The sequence below is a fragment of the Cheilinus undulatus genome, linkage group 15 (assembly GCF_018320785.1).
Source record: "Cheilinus undulatus linkage group 15, ASM1832078v1, whole genome shotgun sequence".
NCBI lineage: Eukaryota > Metazoa > Chordata > Actinopteri > Labriformes > Labridae > Cheilinus > Cheilinus undulatus.
This window is the reverse complement of record NC_054879.1, coordinates 22679489-22694810: the sequence shown is the minus strand read 5'-3', so window position 1 is coordinate 22694810 and position 15322 is coordinate 22679489. Positions and strand designations below refer to the sequence as shown.

The 15322-nt window shown below is 38.3% G+C and overlaps 1 protein-coding gene across 2 annotated transcripts; it reads left to right on the top strand.

Annotated features, from left to right (window-relative positions):
- Nucleotides 1-1583: 1583 nt before the first annotated feature.
- Nucleotides 1584-15248, top strand: slc35a5 (solute carrier family 35 member A5). Of its 2 annotated transcripts, XR_005992969.1 has the most exons (11): nucleotides 1584-1686; nucleotides 4496-4652; nucleotides 4763-4861; nucleotides 4943-5076; nucleotides 5606-5673; nucleotides 8656-8844; nucleotides 9049-9249; nucleotides 9335-9462; nucleotides 11352-11620; nucleotides 12717-12776; nucleotides 14109-15248. XR_005992969.1 is itself a non-coding variant. In XM_041806803.1 (10 exons), the coding sequence occupies exons 2-10, from the start codon at nucleotides 4526-4528 to the stop codon at nucleotides 14175-14177; spliced, it is 1284 nt and encodes a 427-aa protein (XP_041662737.1). In that variant the 5' UTR covers nucleotides 1584-1686; nucleotides 4496-4525; the 3' UTR covers nucleotides 14178-15248. The 2 variants fall into 2 exon arrangements, 1 of the variants encoding a protein (XP_041662737.1); XM_041806803.1 differs by lacking the exon at nucleotides 12717-12776.
- The last annotated feature ends 74 nt before the right edge of the window (nucleotides 15249-15322 follow it).

Here is a 15322-nt window from a genome sequence, read left to right as displayed (position 1 = left end):
AAAGACAGAACTTGCCACCATATATTTTTTTAAAACAGGCACTGTACCTGACTTAAAAAATATTTCATATTATAATATCAAATGTATTTCAGAGTATTTCCATCCTTACATTTGCTGGTAGAGCTTAATAGATAAAGGTCATCCATGGGTGGCATATTGGCACCTTATAACCAGCTACTGCTACATGTCAGCTTGGAGTTACTTTAGAATCAGTAACATGATTACACAAATCCATTTTTATGCCTCCCTACCAACAAAGCCTAAGCTGAAGAAATGATGGTATCAGGCTGTCTTTCTGTTCAGCTGTTTGTTCTAACCATGTTATGACAGTTGTCTCAAGAATGCTTTCACAGATTTTCTTCAAACTTTAGACATTACCCTAACACTTGGGTGACTGATTTGATTTTAGACGTCATAGGTCAAGGTTGCATGTTTATCCCTTTGTTGTAATTGTGATATCTCAAAAAGATTTGTTAGATTTTCTTCAAACTTTACATATAAATCAACCAAACACATGGGTGATTGATTTGCTTTTGGAGGTCAAAGGTCAAGATAATTAAGTCTCATGTTCACCCCTTTGTTATAATCGTGATATCTCAAAAAAACTTGGTGGGGTTTTCATCAAACTTTACACAAACATCCACTCAGATTCAAGGATGAAGTGGTTTAGACTTGGGTGAAACTGAGGAGGAGGGTTATCTCCAGTTTCCTCACCATATTATCTCATACTATGACTAAATGTAAGATAACTTTAAAATTCAAATTCTTTGTTTTTACTTTGTATCTCATAATTTGTACTTTATATTTAAAATGTTTATTTACTAATAATTTCATTTTTTTAAACTCATAATCCAGACTTTTTCTTTCTGAAGTTTGACTTTTTATCTCAAAATTATGACTTGCTGACATAATTCTGACTTTAACTTGTTATTTTGACTTTTTGTCTCACAATTTAGACTGTTAATGGCATAATATTGATTTTATGTCATTATTTGACTTTTTTATCTGTGAATCTGGACTTTTCATGTCACAATTTCAATATTTTTTTCTCATATTAATGCTCATATTATTCATACTTAGGGTTTCATTTATTTATTTATTTATTAACAACCTAAGTTTATTTTTTCTAGTGGCTTCCACAGATTTCAGTATGGTTAGCTTTTTACTGAAATTAATTCAAGTTTTTTATTTTTGGTATTGTATCTATTTACTGAACGAAACATAACCCTATATTTTGTGTATCATTAGTCAGCAAGAAAATATCACGATATAACTTTTGGTCCAAAACACCCAGCCCGACATAGCCAGCTGGTAAAATTGCTTCATTAACACCGTCTTATAACTGTTAAGCTAACATTTAGCTTAAAACATTACTAACTGTGTCTCTAACTCACAGTATACAAACCATGACCAATAAGGGATAAAGAGGGGGAGATAATCACATTAAACCGGACTTAATTTCCCTTTACGTTCCTTTGGAAACGGAAAATTTGCCGTTTCAATCTCTCAGACTCTTCTGTTTACACCTGCCTCTGTTTTACCTGGGGACAGCCGAAAGTACAGACGTGTCCGATGACGTCGACGCGACATCCATGCAAGAGCGCATGCGCTAAATCACCAGGAACAGGAAGAGTTGATTGCCTAAACAATGCTTCAGTTATGCTATTGTGGAGGAGATATTATCAAGTAAGTGTCAGGTTTGCACTGTTTAATCGCATAGTGTGCGTATGTATGTATTTTATGTCTATTAGACAGAGCGCGTATGTCAAATAGGAGCGTTTAATTGATGAAATAACTCGGTTATGAATCCTAATGCTATTTACATCTGAGCTCACTGACGTTGTTTGTTTACGTTGTTTTCTTAGTGTTTGTGCTGTTATAAATGAATTTAACCGTAAAGCATGTTAGGATATTGTCGAATACTATCTTGATGATTCATTTTTCACTTGTCAATAGGTTGATTGGTCGTTTAGTCCGCTAGAAAATAGTATAAACAGTCATATGACTCGGCAATCAATGTTGGGACCTTAGCCTTAACTCCAAAGACAACCAATTTACAACGCTGGAAAGAAGCCAATTTCTTCATACATAAGCTACAAAACACAGCTTTGTTCAGTGGACTTACAAACACTGGAAGTTTGTGTCGTCTAATAACCATTAAATGTGATTTGAGACATTTAAAGGGGCTTTTGCGTTTTGCCTAGTTGTTGCTTCTTATGCTGCCCTTCCATGCCTGATAATCATCCACCAGAAGAAGTGACACTAGGACAGGGCAGCAGAGAGATTTTAAAGGGTAGAAGGTTTTGTCTATTACTTTTTGCTGCTGTAAACTGGAATTTCCCCTTGCGGGACTAATAAAGGAATATTTTAGAAGATTAGAGTTAAAAGCAAGTCAGCAAAGATACAATATATCCGTCTCTCTCAACAGGGGTGCCTTCTGGCACCAGAAAATGCTTTATATGTAACCAAGAATTACCACGAATTTGCAGATTATTGGCAATCCCAGCATACATAATCAAAATTGTCTCAGGTGCTCATGAAATCACATTACTTCAGGGGTCATGCAGTTTTATCATTCACTTCAGTAGGTGATCATGGAGTGAGAAATGCGTTAAAGTGTGTTTTTAAGGTCCGCATGACTACAACTTATTTGGTCCAAGGCATTCAAATTGTTTCACAAGCGTGCTTTTGAGATTTATCATATTCATTCTGTTACTACATAAATCCACCGTCAATCATAGGGATGTAAAATGTTGGATGACCTTGGACTTTTTAAAATAATAAGGGGTATCTCAATGGAGAAAATGTGGAGAAACTCTGCATATTGTATGTGAGCCCTTTAAATCAAACCATATGGATGAAACACCAGACTAGAGTATTTTTAGTCTTAAGTCACCAAATCTGCACACTAGGGCTGGGTATTGCTAAGAACCTCACGATTCAATTTGATTTCGATTCTTTAGGTTGCGATTCAATTCAATATCAATTCGATATTGATTTAAATGCTTTGATGTTGATTCAGTAAGAAGTAGAAATACACAAATGACCTGTTGACAATTTTTAATATTTTCATGCCCATGTGAACATATGTGGTAGGTCACCTCAAAATTTTTAAGTAATAAATCATCTGAAAATAAAAATTTGCACAATAACAACTTATTTGTGCATAAGGGGTACAAAAATAAAAAACATGCCAGTTCTGTATAAACACTGAAAAAGTAATGTGCATGTAAACTTTAATATTTCTTTCCTCTTTGAAATTGTGATAAACCTCACATAACATGGTTATGGTTGGTTGTTGTTTGGTCGAGTGTGGCATCTGTTCATACAACGCAAATCACATGCACAGTGACCCCCACTGGCCAGGAGGTGAATTGATTCAGAGGATTTGCTGAAATGATATTGAATTGAGGGGGGAAATGTTGCGATGCATCAATTAATCGATATTTTTACCCACCCCTACTGCACACTGTCTAAATGCACAGTTAGGAAACATTTACTGATTTTTTGTTTGTTTTATTCAGACAGTGTGCAGGAGCTTGTATGCAAATTTTGATGCTCTAGTTTCTCTTTTGAAACAGATGTGCTACTGATAAACTCAGATATTGGCCAAACCCTTAAAGTGCCTTCTTAGATGCCTCCTTGGTAAATAAAACGTGATGGAGTGCCCTCTATGGTGCTCTTTTAGTAGACAAACATGGAAAAGTTTCCACTCCTTCCTATGGACATAACTTGATAAAGCTCTCATAGGTTATTTGCAACCAGGTGATCCTGAATGTTTGTTGAGGGTCAGGAAGTGGGGGACAGCCATAAGGAATGAATGGGAATGGTGATAAGTAAGTCTAAATGGACTTGTATGCTGCAGTAATCATCATAATTTCTACATAGAGTATGAGCCCTACACTTTATAAAAACAGTTTTTCCCCCCACAGTTTTAACTGATTTACTTGGCATGGATGCGGTCATGATCATGGGAAACCAAAAATGGAATTGAAATTGAAACAATAAGTTGCCTAGCAAAACCTGGTAAAAGTGACCTTCTCTAGTCTGACCAAGGTCCTCAAAATACTGTATATGCCATGTTACAATATCCTCTTACTTCTAAGTAATTCACCCTAAATGTTAGACAACTTTTTGTGTGCTGTTTTATTTGTTACCCTTGAACATCCTGAGTCCACCACTGAGATGTGCTTTTTATTTTTCTACTTTGCCTAATAATCTATTCATGTGCCAGCGTGGCAAGCTACTTTTTCCTGCTTGCTGACTACTCCACATGTCTGTTGATCACATTGCCAGTACTCTGCTGACATCAGTCTAATCATTGTTTGTGTTTCATTGAGGCATCGGAGGTAATCTGTGCTGCTGTGTAGAGAGAAACCAGTTCCTGTACTTTGCTTTTATGATAGAGATTCAAAAACCACAAACTCAACTTGATCTAGAAACCTAAAACAGCATGTAATTCTAAATATAATTCTTTTTTGATGTGTTTAAACAGGTTTGACTGTATTTACGTCCAGTTGTAGACATGGCGTGCTGCACATCCCCTTCCAGGCTGTGCTCCCGCTCGTCTGTCTACACACTGGCCCTCGGTCTGGGCTTCATAACCCTGGGGACAAGCCGCATCCTGCTGCTCAAATTCTCTGCAAATGCTGGTATTAAGTCCAATTTTCCCTAAAGATGGACAGCGAGATCTGAAAAGCTTCTCTCTCAGGGCACAGACATCCAGCTGACTTTGTTTCTTTTTCTTCTGTTATACTTGCAGACAATAAGTATGATTTCCTCCCTGCATCAGTCAATCTGCTCGCTGAGCTGCTCAAACTTCTCATCTGCATGGCGATGTCGGTCAGGGTCATAGTCAGAGGTAACAAACACGTCACAGCTGTGCCATCGTGGCCATGTGAGTAGCAGAAATGTTGTGATTTTAATCTCTGATTCTCTTTAGAGGGACGATCATGCAGAGAGCTGGGCTGGTCCTCCAGCCAGTCATTCCTAAATTCTCTGAAGTGGGCCGTGCCTGCTTTCCTTTACTTCCTCGACAACCTCATCATCTTCTATGTGATGACCTACCTGCAGCCTGTGAGTTATCACCTAAATATGTCATCCATTGTCATAACTACAGAAAATCTCTGGTATTTTAGCTGGTTTAAATCTCTTGCAGTTAGTTAAAGAATTAATTTACCATCAAGAAGAAGCCTGGTTTCTATGTCAATCAATCAATCAATCAAGCGCTTTTCATACAAAAAAAAATGGCACAAAGTGCTTTACACACAAACAGAAAATTAAAAGAAAATTACACAAGTTGAGTCCAATCCCCAGGGCTTGTCTGCATTAATCTTGCATATTAAAAGGCTTACATGTGCAGGCCTCTGCTTAGGTTCAGGGCTACACAGACCTATGGTGTATGCTATGGTATAGACATGATTTGGAGGCATAAATCAGGCTTACTTCTTAGATACTTTATTTGGAAATCAGCAAAAAACTTGAATCTTTGCATTCACATATCAAAACTACTGTTACAGACTGTCCCTCTCAGACTCTCTTTTCTCATGTTTTGTTATCATTCTGCAGTTTATCTCTTAAGCAGCTCTTCTTCTCTTTGTCCCAGGCCATGGCGGTGCTGTTCTCAAACTTTGTCATCCTGACGACAGCTGTACTCTTTAGAATTGTCCTCAAGTAAGTGACTCAACTGACAACACTGTAATGCTCTGCTTGTACAATAAGATACTCTCATTGTGTCTGTGTTACAGTGACTTCAGTTTATTTATGTCTCTACACTTGTGAAAGCTAAGATTGGGAGTATTACAGTGCCTATTAAAATATTCATCCACTTGGATGTTTTATCCTTTCATTGATTTGAGAAATCAATCATGGTCAATATAATTCATTTTTTTTTAATTAATTTTTACAACAAATATTAATGTCAAACTGAAAACAAAATAAGCAAAGTATGAAATAAGTGACTGTATGAATATTCACCTCCTTCAAGTCAGTATTTAGTAGAGTTACCTTTGGCTGCAATCACAGCACTGAGTCTGTGTGGATAGGTCTCAGTCAGGCTCAAACATCTGGACACTGCAATTTTACTTCATTGTTCTTTGCAAACCTGCTCAAGCTCTGTCAGGTTGCACAGGGATCAGGCGTGAACAGCCCTATAAGTTCAGCCACAAATTCTCTATTAGATTGAGGTCTGGGCTCTGACTCAGCCCCTCCAGAGCATTCCCCTTATTGTCTTCAAACAATTTCTTTGTAGCTTTTTCTGTATGCTTCGGCTCATTGTCTTACTGGAAAATAAATCCTCTCCCAAGCTCTCTTGCAGACTGAGTGAGATTATCCTCCAGGATTTTTCTATATTTTGCCGCATTCATATTACCCTCTACCTTTAAAAGCCTTCAAGGGCTAGCTGCTGCGAAGCATCCCCACATCATGATGCTGCCACCACTGTGCTTCACAGTGGGGTGGTGTGTTTGTGGTGATGTGCAGTGTTTGGTGACCAAAGTACTTTCTTCCACTTGACCATTGAGTCTCTCACATGCCTTTTGGTGAACTCTAGTCCAGATTTAATCTGAGTTTTCTTCAACAGTGGCGTTCTCTTTGCTACTCTCCCAAAAAACCTTGACTGGTGAACAACCTGGGCAACAGTTGTTGTATGCAGAGTCTCTCCCATTTTAGCTGCTGAAGCTTGTAAACTCCTTCACAGTAGTCATAAGTGTCTTCCATTTCTTGATGATGGATTTAACTGAACTCTGGGGGATGTTTAGTGCCTTGGAAATGTTTTTGTATCCGTCACCTGGTGTATACTTTTCATTCACCTTTTCTCTGAGTTGCTTGGAGTGTTCTTTTGTCCTTAATTTGTAGTGAATCAGGAATACTGATTAACCAGTGACTGGACTTTCCAGACACAGGTGTCTTTATACTACAATCACTTGGGACACATCTACTGCACTCAGGTGATCCACATTTCACTAATTGTGAGACTGCTGGCACCAATTGGCTGGACCTCTGTTGATCTGGGTCAGTCACCTTAAAGGGGGTTAATATTTATGTAATCACTTATTTTATGTTACATATTTTATTCAGTCTACATTACTTTGTAGAAATCTGTTTTCCCTTTGATGTTAAACTTGCCTTTTTTGTGTGTTTTTTTTTTTTTTTGTCAAAAACAGCCAAACCATATTGACCATGATAGATTTGTAAAAATAAAAGTGTAAAACATCCAAGGGGGTCAATACTTTTTGTAGCACTGTATATTTTTAGGTTGTCCATCCAAGCCATTCTTGTGAAAGCATCTTGCATCTCAAGAAACTTTAGAGAAGTGGTTATTTGCTGGTCAAGCTTCAAGACCCATCCCACCTTTGTGATGATAAATCACAACCTAATTAAAAAAAGAAAATTCAACACTAAATAAAATTCCACTTTGAAAATTTGCATAATGCATTATAATGTAGTCCCATTTATTCTAAAAGACAACCCAGATTTAATGTATTTTGTGCCATATTTGCATCATGCTTTGCTAAATTGCCAGCATAAAACTCTAAACATCTCTTTTTGTCTTTAATGGTGGAAGGCTTCTATCATCAGCTTCCCTAACACCTCCATATTATTACCAGAAAATTAATGCACATCCCCAAACTTTTGCCAGAATTTTTCTTATACCCAAGTTCACATCTGTGATATATTTTTGGGACTTTGCAAAACTATCACTCAAGGATGGACTGATTAGATTGTAGAGATACAAACTTAAGGTCACTGAGCTTGCATTACAATTGTTGTGAGCAAAATATATCATGAATGCATTAAAGAATTTCTCTAAAATTCGGAAAAAGAACTACACTTGGACTTGAGAGTGAACTGATTAGATTTTGGAGGTCAAAGGTCAGCCTTAGAAATAGGATGAGGAGCACAGAGATTTTGGGGGAGGATCTGATGAGAATGCCTCTTGGGTGCCTCCCTTTTAATGTCTTCTGGATATGTTCAACTGGGAGGAGCCCATGAAGTAGACCCAGAATTCACTGGATGGCTTATATATCAAGACTGCTCTGGGAACGTCTCAGGATCCCCCTGGGGAACTGGAAAACATGACAAGAGAAAGGGGTGTCTGGGTTGGCTTGCATAACATGCTGCCACAACGGCCTAGCCTTGGAGAAGTAGATGAAAATGATTCGGTGGAGGTCAAAGGTTATTATTTTATGCAGCAGTTTGGTCCCCATTCACAGAACTAGCTCTGTCATCAGAAGTTTGTTACAAAACCTGCTTCTACTCCATTAAAGAGAAAAAACTCTGCCAATTTACCTACCACAAAAACCACCCTAACCCTTCTATTTGGCCCATCACTGTCTGGTGATTGTAAGCATCATGCAGGCGTATAACCAGTAGGAGGAAGTTCTAGGTTTTTGCAACTTCCCTTTTCGTTTCACTTCCTTGCATGATAATTCTCTAATTTTAACTAGAAGTATGAAGCTGAAAATGCACTTCGGCAGTTTTACTTAATGCACTGTAAATGCTTCGATAATAAAGAACAGAAAAGTCGAAATCCCAAATTAGAAATCCCCTACATTATTGCACATTAATGATAATTCATTTAACATGTCAAAGACTTTTTCAAACCTTTAGGAGGTATGAAGAAAAACCTTAAACTCAAACTATCTCTTCCATTAGGAGGCGTCTGTCCTGGGTGCAGTGGGCGGCCTTAGTCATCCTCTTCCTGTCCATCGTTTCCTTGACGATGGGATCAGGTAGCAGCCAAAACGCCATAGCAGTGCCTGGTCTCCACTCCAACCCACTCTCCACCCCGTCCAACTCCTGCCTGCTCTACACACAGCTGCTGGAGCAGATGAGGAACAGCAGGTAGTGGGATGGATGCAGAAATACATTCAAATGTGATTAATCAAAGATTCAATATTCAGTATTGTCAGATTTAGAAACTTCTTGCATTTTGAAAGCCCTACTTATAATCCCAGATGCAGTGAGATCTTTCACTGCTCTCTGTACTAATGCAGTCATTCATGCTGTTGTACTTTCTGATCCATGATGTGTATCCTCCTACGACAGTGCAAGTGCATCGTGGGCATCGTCTCTGCCGAGTCAGGCCTGGAGGGACAGAGTCGTGGGGAAGCTTCGCTCCTTTGGTGTGGGTCACATCCTGCTGATCCTCCAGTGCTTCATCTCAGCCATGGCCAACATCTACAATGAGAAGATCCTCAAAGAAGGAGACCAGCTCACTGAGAGCATCTTTATCCAGAACAGTAAACTGTGAGTATAATTTTAGAATAAGAAGGAGCATAGCTACGGTGGTTTTGAAATTCTAGTATCTGTCCTGATCTGTGTTGTTTTGCAGGTATGCCTTCGGCGTGGTGTTTAACGCTCTGACCCTTGGACTTGGCAGTGAAGCACGAGGACTCACCATGCACTGTGGCCTACTGCACGGACACAACATCTACTCCCTGGGTCTTGTGCTGGTCACTGGTGAGTTCACGTGGATTAAGGGATCCTAATGACCTCTATGACACCGTCCTTATTTTAGTACCCTCTTGCCCCTTGAAGCAGAGTTGCAAGGGGTAGTGGTGAAATTCTCCCCTATGACATGGGACAGCTCTCCAAGTTCCTGATCTGCTGAGTAATACTTATTCAAAACAGGATATTTGATTAGATGAAATCATCCTGTGAATTTTGAAAATGAAAATATACTTTTTATTAACTTCTCACACAAAAACCTTAGCTTGATTAACACTCCTGTCTCCACCAATATCTGTGCACATAAGCAGGACACATGGCGCTTTAATGGTTAAAACATGAGCAATTCAAGGCTGTAAAAGCTAAATTTGTTTGTGTAGGAATGTCAAATTTCATTTAAATTTGTTCTACAAACCCTCGTATGCAGTTTTGAAGATGATTCTGACATTCACCTCAGCTTTCTTCTCTGTGGTTTGTTTTTAGCTAAGATCAAAATCAAAAGACACTCCTGACTAACATCTGAGTGCTGATATGTGAGGATAAAATGTTTAATATAGCACTCATTTGCAATCAGATGTGCTAGATTAAGAATGACACAATAAAACAGAATTTTTAATTCTGTTTCACTGCATTTCTATCGGTATAACACTTTTTTTTTAAACTCAAATGAAATAATATGCACAAATAAATGTCTTAAATACGTTCAAGTATTAATTTAATCATGCAGTGTTTGGTCTGAACTGCAAAGTTGTAAAATTATCTAAAATGATAAAAATCAATTTTCACACAGAGGCATAAGCAGGTATGAATGTGTTGGAAGAGCCAGGTTTCAGAATAAATGTATGTTTTAATCAGGTGTGAAAAATTGGGGAAAATAATCTGCAATTTTTTACCCAATATTACAATTGGGACTTGATATGCGTTTTTTTCTTTAAGTTCCTCTTGTTATGTATTTTCCAACAAACACAAGCAGTTAAACATTCTGTTTTATAACCAACACAATATTAGATTTAACAAGGGCTTAACAATTTTGACAATGTAAACAAATCTACTGAAGACATTTGTACTGACGCCCACTGTTCTCAGCAAATATCTTGAAACTTTGCTTCCACATTCTCCTGAAAAAGTAGTCAGTGTTGAGCAGAAATCAGACAGCCTGGTGTTAAGCAATATACAGATGATAGAAAAACTGAAAAAAAAAACTCTTAATGTGCAGTACTTTCCTTACCAAGACCAATTTATAGTGCAGTAAATTAACAAATAAAATCCCTTTATTTTGAGTGGCCTTTTGCAAGAAGTTGAAAGTTTCAACTTGTCTCATCAAAATCTTTGGCCTATACTGGACTTTGAATGTTTATTTGATATCAAAATGGCAAATATGCTTTGAAACAACATTAAAGTGAGACAGTAGATGGTTGTTTTACTTTTTAAATCTTATTTGCAAAGGAACTACTTCCATTTGAACGTTTCTTTTGCCACTTGAGCACCCAAATTGCTGATTGTTTTCAAGCCATTCTTGAAGATTTCCCATAACGCTTGGTTTAGAGTGAACCTTTGTAAAAATTTGATTGAAGGATCACTTAGCCCCAGCACTTCACCCTACCTCTAAATGGAAACATGCATGACAGAAAATCTCACTGGTAAAATGAATATTGCTATATTCCCGCAGTTGTTAGATGATGCAAACATGCATCACTTTTGAAGAGATGGAGAATAAGATGAGCTCTGCAAGCTCCACATTGTCTTTAATGGTAGCTGTTACTGTCTGAAGATTTTTTGCCCTCCTGGCCTCCACGCCAGTCACCTGTCTGAAAGCACTGATAGTTTGCTTTTGCATCAATATAAACAAGAAGATAGAAAATGTAAAATATGTTTGAAAACCTCTTTCCCTCTCTCTCCAGCCTCCCTGGGTTTATCCGTGGCCTTCATCCTAAAATTCAGAGACAACATGTTCCACGTTCTGACGGGACAGATCACCACCGTCCTGGTCACCGCCCTTTCCCTCTTCCTCTTTGACTTCCGGCCCTCACTGGACTTCTTCCTTCAGGCTCCCATGGTCCTGCTTGCCATCTTTATCTACAATGCCAGCCGGCCCAAAGACGTGGAGTACAGCCTGCAGCAGGAGAAGCTGAGGGTCGTCAACGGAGAGGTGTTTGAGCGGTCAAGAGGGGTAAGCAATGCTTGTCAAGCATATTACACCCCTCTCCTCAGCTAACCCCGATGTAAAGCCCAGTCTACTCCCACATCCACACAATCATCCTCTGTAGGAAAAGTTGGCACTCTTTCTCCATAATGTGATTTCTACAAAACTGGAGGAAACCTGATTCCCTGCATTCAGACTCAGGCTGGAGACTGGGCTCACATAATTTCATTAGGTGGATGGAGTCTATTGGGTTTTGAAAAAAGGAAGCTTAAACAGAACAGATGTGTCAGAGGCCTTACGAGGACACTGATCCAGAGTTAGCAGGAATCTGAGGGAGTTTTTCTGACAATTAGCCAATTTAAAAATTTTGCTGAGTTTCAGATGCCAGTGTTATTTAAATGTACAGTACGCTAATCCACTGCCAGGGAGCTTCCAGTCAGAGCTGTAACAGAATTTGACATCGAGGGGGTGATGCAACATGTGAGTGATGCAGGTAAACTCAGAATGGACTGGAGAAATAATGCAGAACCTATGGCGTAGAATAATCGAGGTCCAACACAAGTTAGCAGTGCAAAACATGACTGAGATACAGCAACAGAACAGCAGCGTCCCTATCATTCATTCATGCAAACTCCTGCCCATCCAAAATAAAGCCAGGCTAGTTTTTGATGTCCTCTCCAGCTGATTGAGAAATTTGTCTCCAGAATGCTGGTGTGGTTTCTGTGATTGGGTCTGTATCCTCCTATTCGCACATAAATGTACCCATATTTGTAGCTCACCACCTGTTTACGTCAGTAACAAGCACAGATCCATGCTCTGATGCTACACTAAAAAGTACGTCTGTTGGAGTTAATCTTCTTCATTTCTGAACTGACAACAACAAGTCTTACATGCTGCGCATTGCAAATAGACAACACTTTTCCAAAAGTTTCCCTTAAGTCCTCAGCGGTTTTGTTAGAGTACACACATGCATGGCTTGTGCTTTGGAAAGATGGTAAATACAAATGGGAAGTCTCACTCCTGTAGGAACTTATCACCCTCTGAAACACCTATTCTCATGCATTTAACTTTGTGAACCAAACTGTGTCCAGATCATTTTTATTTTGATTTCTATTTTGTCTAGAACACTTGACTTCACTGGATATAAATCATACAGCATAAAACATTTGAAGAGACCCGACATGTGAGTGTATTGAAACAGAAAATATACATCATTAGACTTCTTTGTCTTCTTCTTATGTACAGTATACAATTAATGAATGAATGAAGCACATATTTATTGTTAAAGCCACAAAAACAAATGTAACTTTTGTTATCCTTCACAAACATAATGACAACTTCTTGGCACATTGATGCAAAATTGAGAAAGTAATCAAAATCAAAATTTCAAAATTGATCTGCTCTGATTAGTCTTCCAGTTATTGCAGTGATACTCAGCCTGTGGCTCTCGAGCCACATGTAGCTCTTTTAAAGCTTACTTGGGAGAAATAATCCTCCTAAAATCTTTTATAAAAGTAAACACTGACATCAGTAAAGATTTATTGCATGTCACATCAATAAATCTATTTCCCATACAAAGAAGACAGGATTTAATTGAAAAATTTAATGAAAACTTTTTTTTTTTTAAATCTGTGTATCATTATCATTGGGAGCATGCTTTAGGAGGAGCATGCATAAGAGGAGATTACAGAGGAAGTCTGCTGGTGGTACATCTCCTCATTAAGTTCATCCATTAAAGTGTACTATCTTCTGTTCAGTTGAAGCTTCTTATGCCATCATTTTAATAATTTCTTCAGTCACTCCCTGTCCATGCTCTACCACACTTGTACTTTTGATAATTATATCAATACTCATCATCATCAACGAGCCTGACATATCGAGATAAACGTGGATGTTTTATTTGATCTTTAATGTACTACTGAGAATAAATACCGACAAAAGAGCAGAAACATAGAACCAAAGCTACAAGATGAGGCAGGGTGGGACTATGTGTCTGGGAGAGCTGCAGGTGTGAAGCAGGGTCGGTTTAGTTATTTTGAGGCCCAGGGCAAAGACCAATATGAGCCCCCCCCCCCCCCCCCCAGCTAAAAGCATTTATAATGAGTGGAATGAAAATAGAAAGCATCTATGGACTCTATAAAACACCCTCGCTTTCGGCCTCTGGCTCTGGCAGAAGCACTCTGAAGACAATGTGGCTTTTGAATAGTATAAGATTGACTACCACTGAGTTATGGTACGCTTGCATTACCATGGACCAAATGGAACTAAACTTAAGGTTCAAGTGCTCTTAGACCAGAGCCCAGGCCCCTAATATGACACCATCTTAACACTGATCCTTATATCTATTTTCCAGAGTAGCAGCACTATGCTTCTGAAATAAACATCTCCTGTACCACAGAGACAAAAGTGGCATGACTTTGATTTCTTGCATTTGAGCCTTCAGGTTGGTTCACTAGACGTCTGCAGGATTATCTAATTCTAAAGAATTTCTTCTTTGCTGTTCTTGTGTTTTCAGGATGGAGAGGAACTGGAGCTGCTGACTAAACCCAACACAGACAGCGAATCTGATGAGGAGTCTTTGTAATCTTAAATTGTGGCTCCTAAATGTCAGAAGATTTTTTGAAGCTGCTTTTTAGACTTGTTCTCATGAACGCAGCATGGCTGCAGAGCAAGTGAATCCTGTGGATCAATCGTTGAATAACTGAGGCTGATGTGTATATTTTGAAACGTGCCTGTCTGTGTCTAAGTGCTTTTACTGAAGGAGAATCCCAGTATTTTTGGACCAGGCCACATTTTACACACCTTTTGAGGTCTTAATCTGTGATATGTACATTTTATTGTCTGTAGTTGTGGCAGCATCATCTTTGTATGCAAAGCCTTGTTTGAAAATACAGAGATAGGTCTTTTCTCTTGAAGCTTTTGCAAGAATCGCTTGGTTTGCAGTGATTTCATCAACTCCTGTGGATAAATCCATTTATGAATCATGTTTTCACAGGACTATGGTTCAGAAATACTGAATTTTAGTAGGGAAACACTGTATTTGCTGTGTGGGATCATTAATGGTTCCTATAATGATTTATTCCCTCTGATGATTCCTGCTCTGTGAGCTGATATTTGATATTTTTGTTTTGGTTTAATACCAGCATCAACAAATCAGGCTGATTTATGATTGTATGAAACTGCAATATTTAAGATTTTCTTTTTTAAAGTGTTTATTCAGTATAGGATCAATGGTTAAACCATGAGGAAAACTTTTAGCAGCACATAGCAAACACTGGGCATCAAACATTTACCAGCTGGTTGTACATAAGACAGTAACAGAAATACAAAGATGGGATTGTTACATTACTGAGTACATATTTTTCTATTTTTCTGCACAAACAGTGAACATGTACAAGAACAAAGAGCATAGAAACAGTTTTACTAGAGCGCCTGCATCATCCCTGAAAGCACAACAGACCAGCTCTAGGAGCAGATCTAGGACAAGATCTAGGTTCAAACTCTGAGACTTGAATGATATTGTATATTAGAGTCATCATAACTATTACTATTAGAATAAAATGCTTCAGTTTAACTCTATGAAGATTCTTATTTGTGCCATAAAGTTTGAACTTGTGAGTGCTTATAAATCAGAAATAAACTGTGATGAACAGCTTTCACTGTCCTATTAAGATGAAGTTTCCAGCATTTTTCAAATTTCTACTGATAATAATTCAAAAATTTAGCTCA

Excerpts from the sequence above, each read along its gene's own strand:
- slc35a5 (XM_041806803.1), top strand. The coding sequence starts at position 4,526 with ATGGCGTGCTGCACATCCCCTTCCAGGCTGTGCTCCCGCTCGTCTGTC. Across the intron at positions 9,250-9,334 it reads TTTATCCAGAACAGTAAACT|GTATGCCTTCGGCGTGGTGT; the intron begins GTGAGTATAATT and ends GTTGTTTTGCAG. Across the intron at positions 9,463-11,351 it reads GGGTCTTGTGCTGGTCACTG|CCTCCCTGGGTTTATCCGTG; the intron begins GTGAGTTCACGT and ends CTCTCTCTCCAG.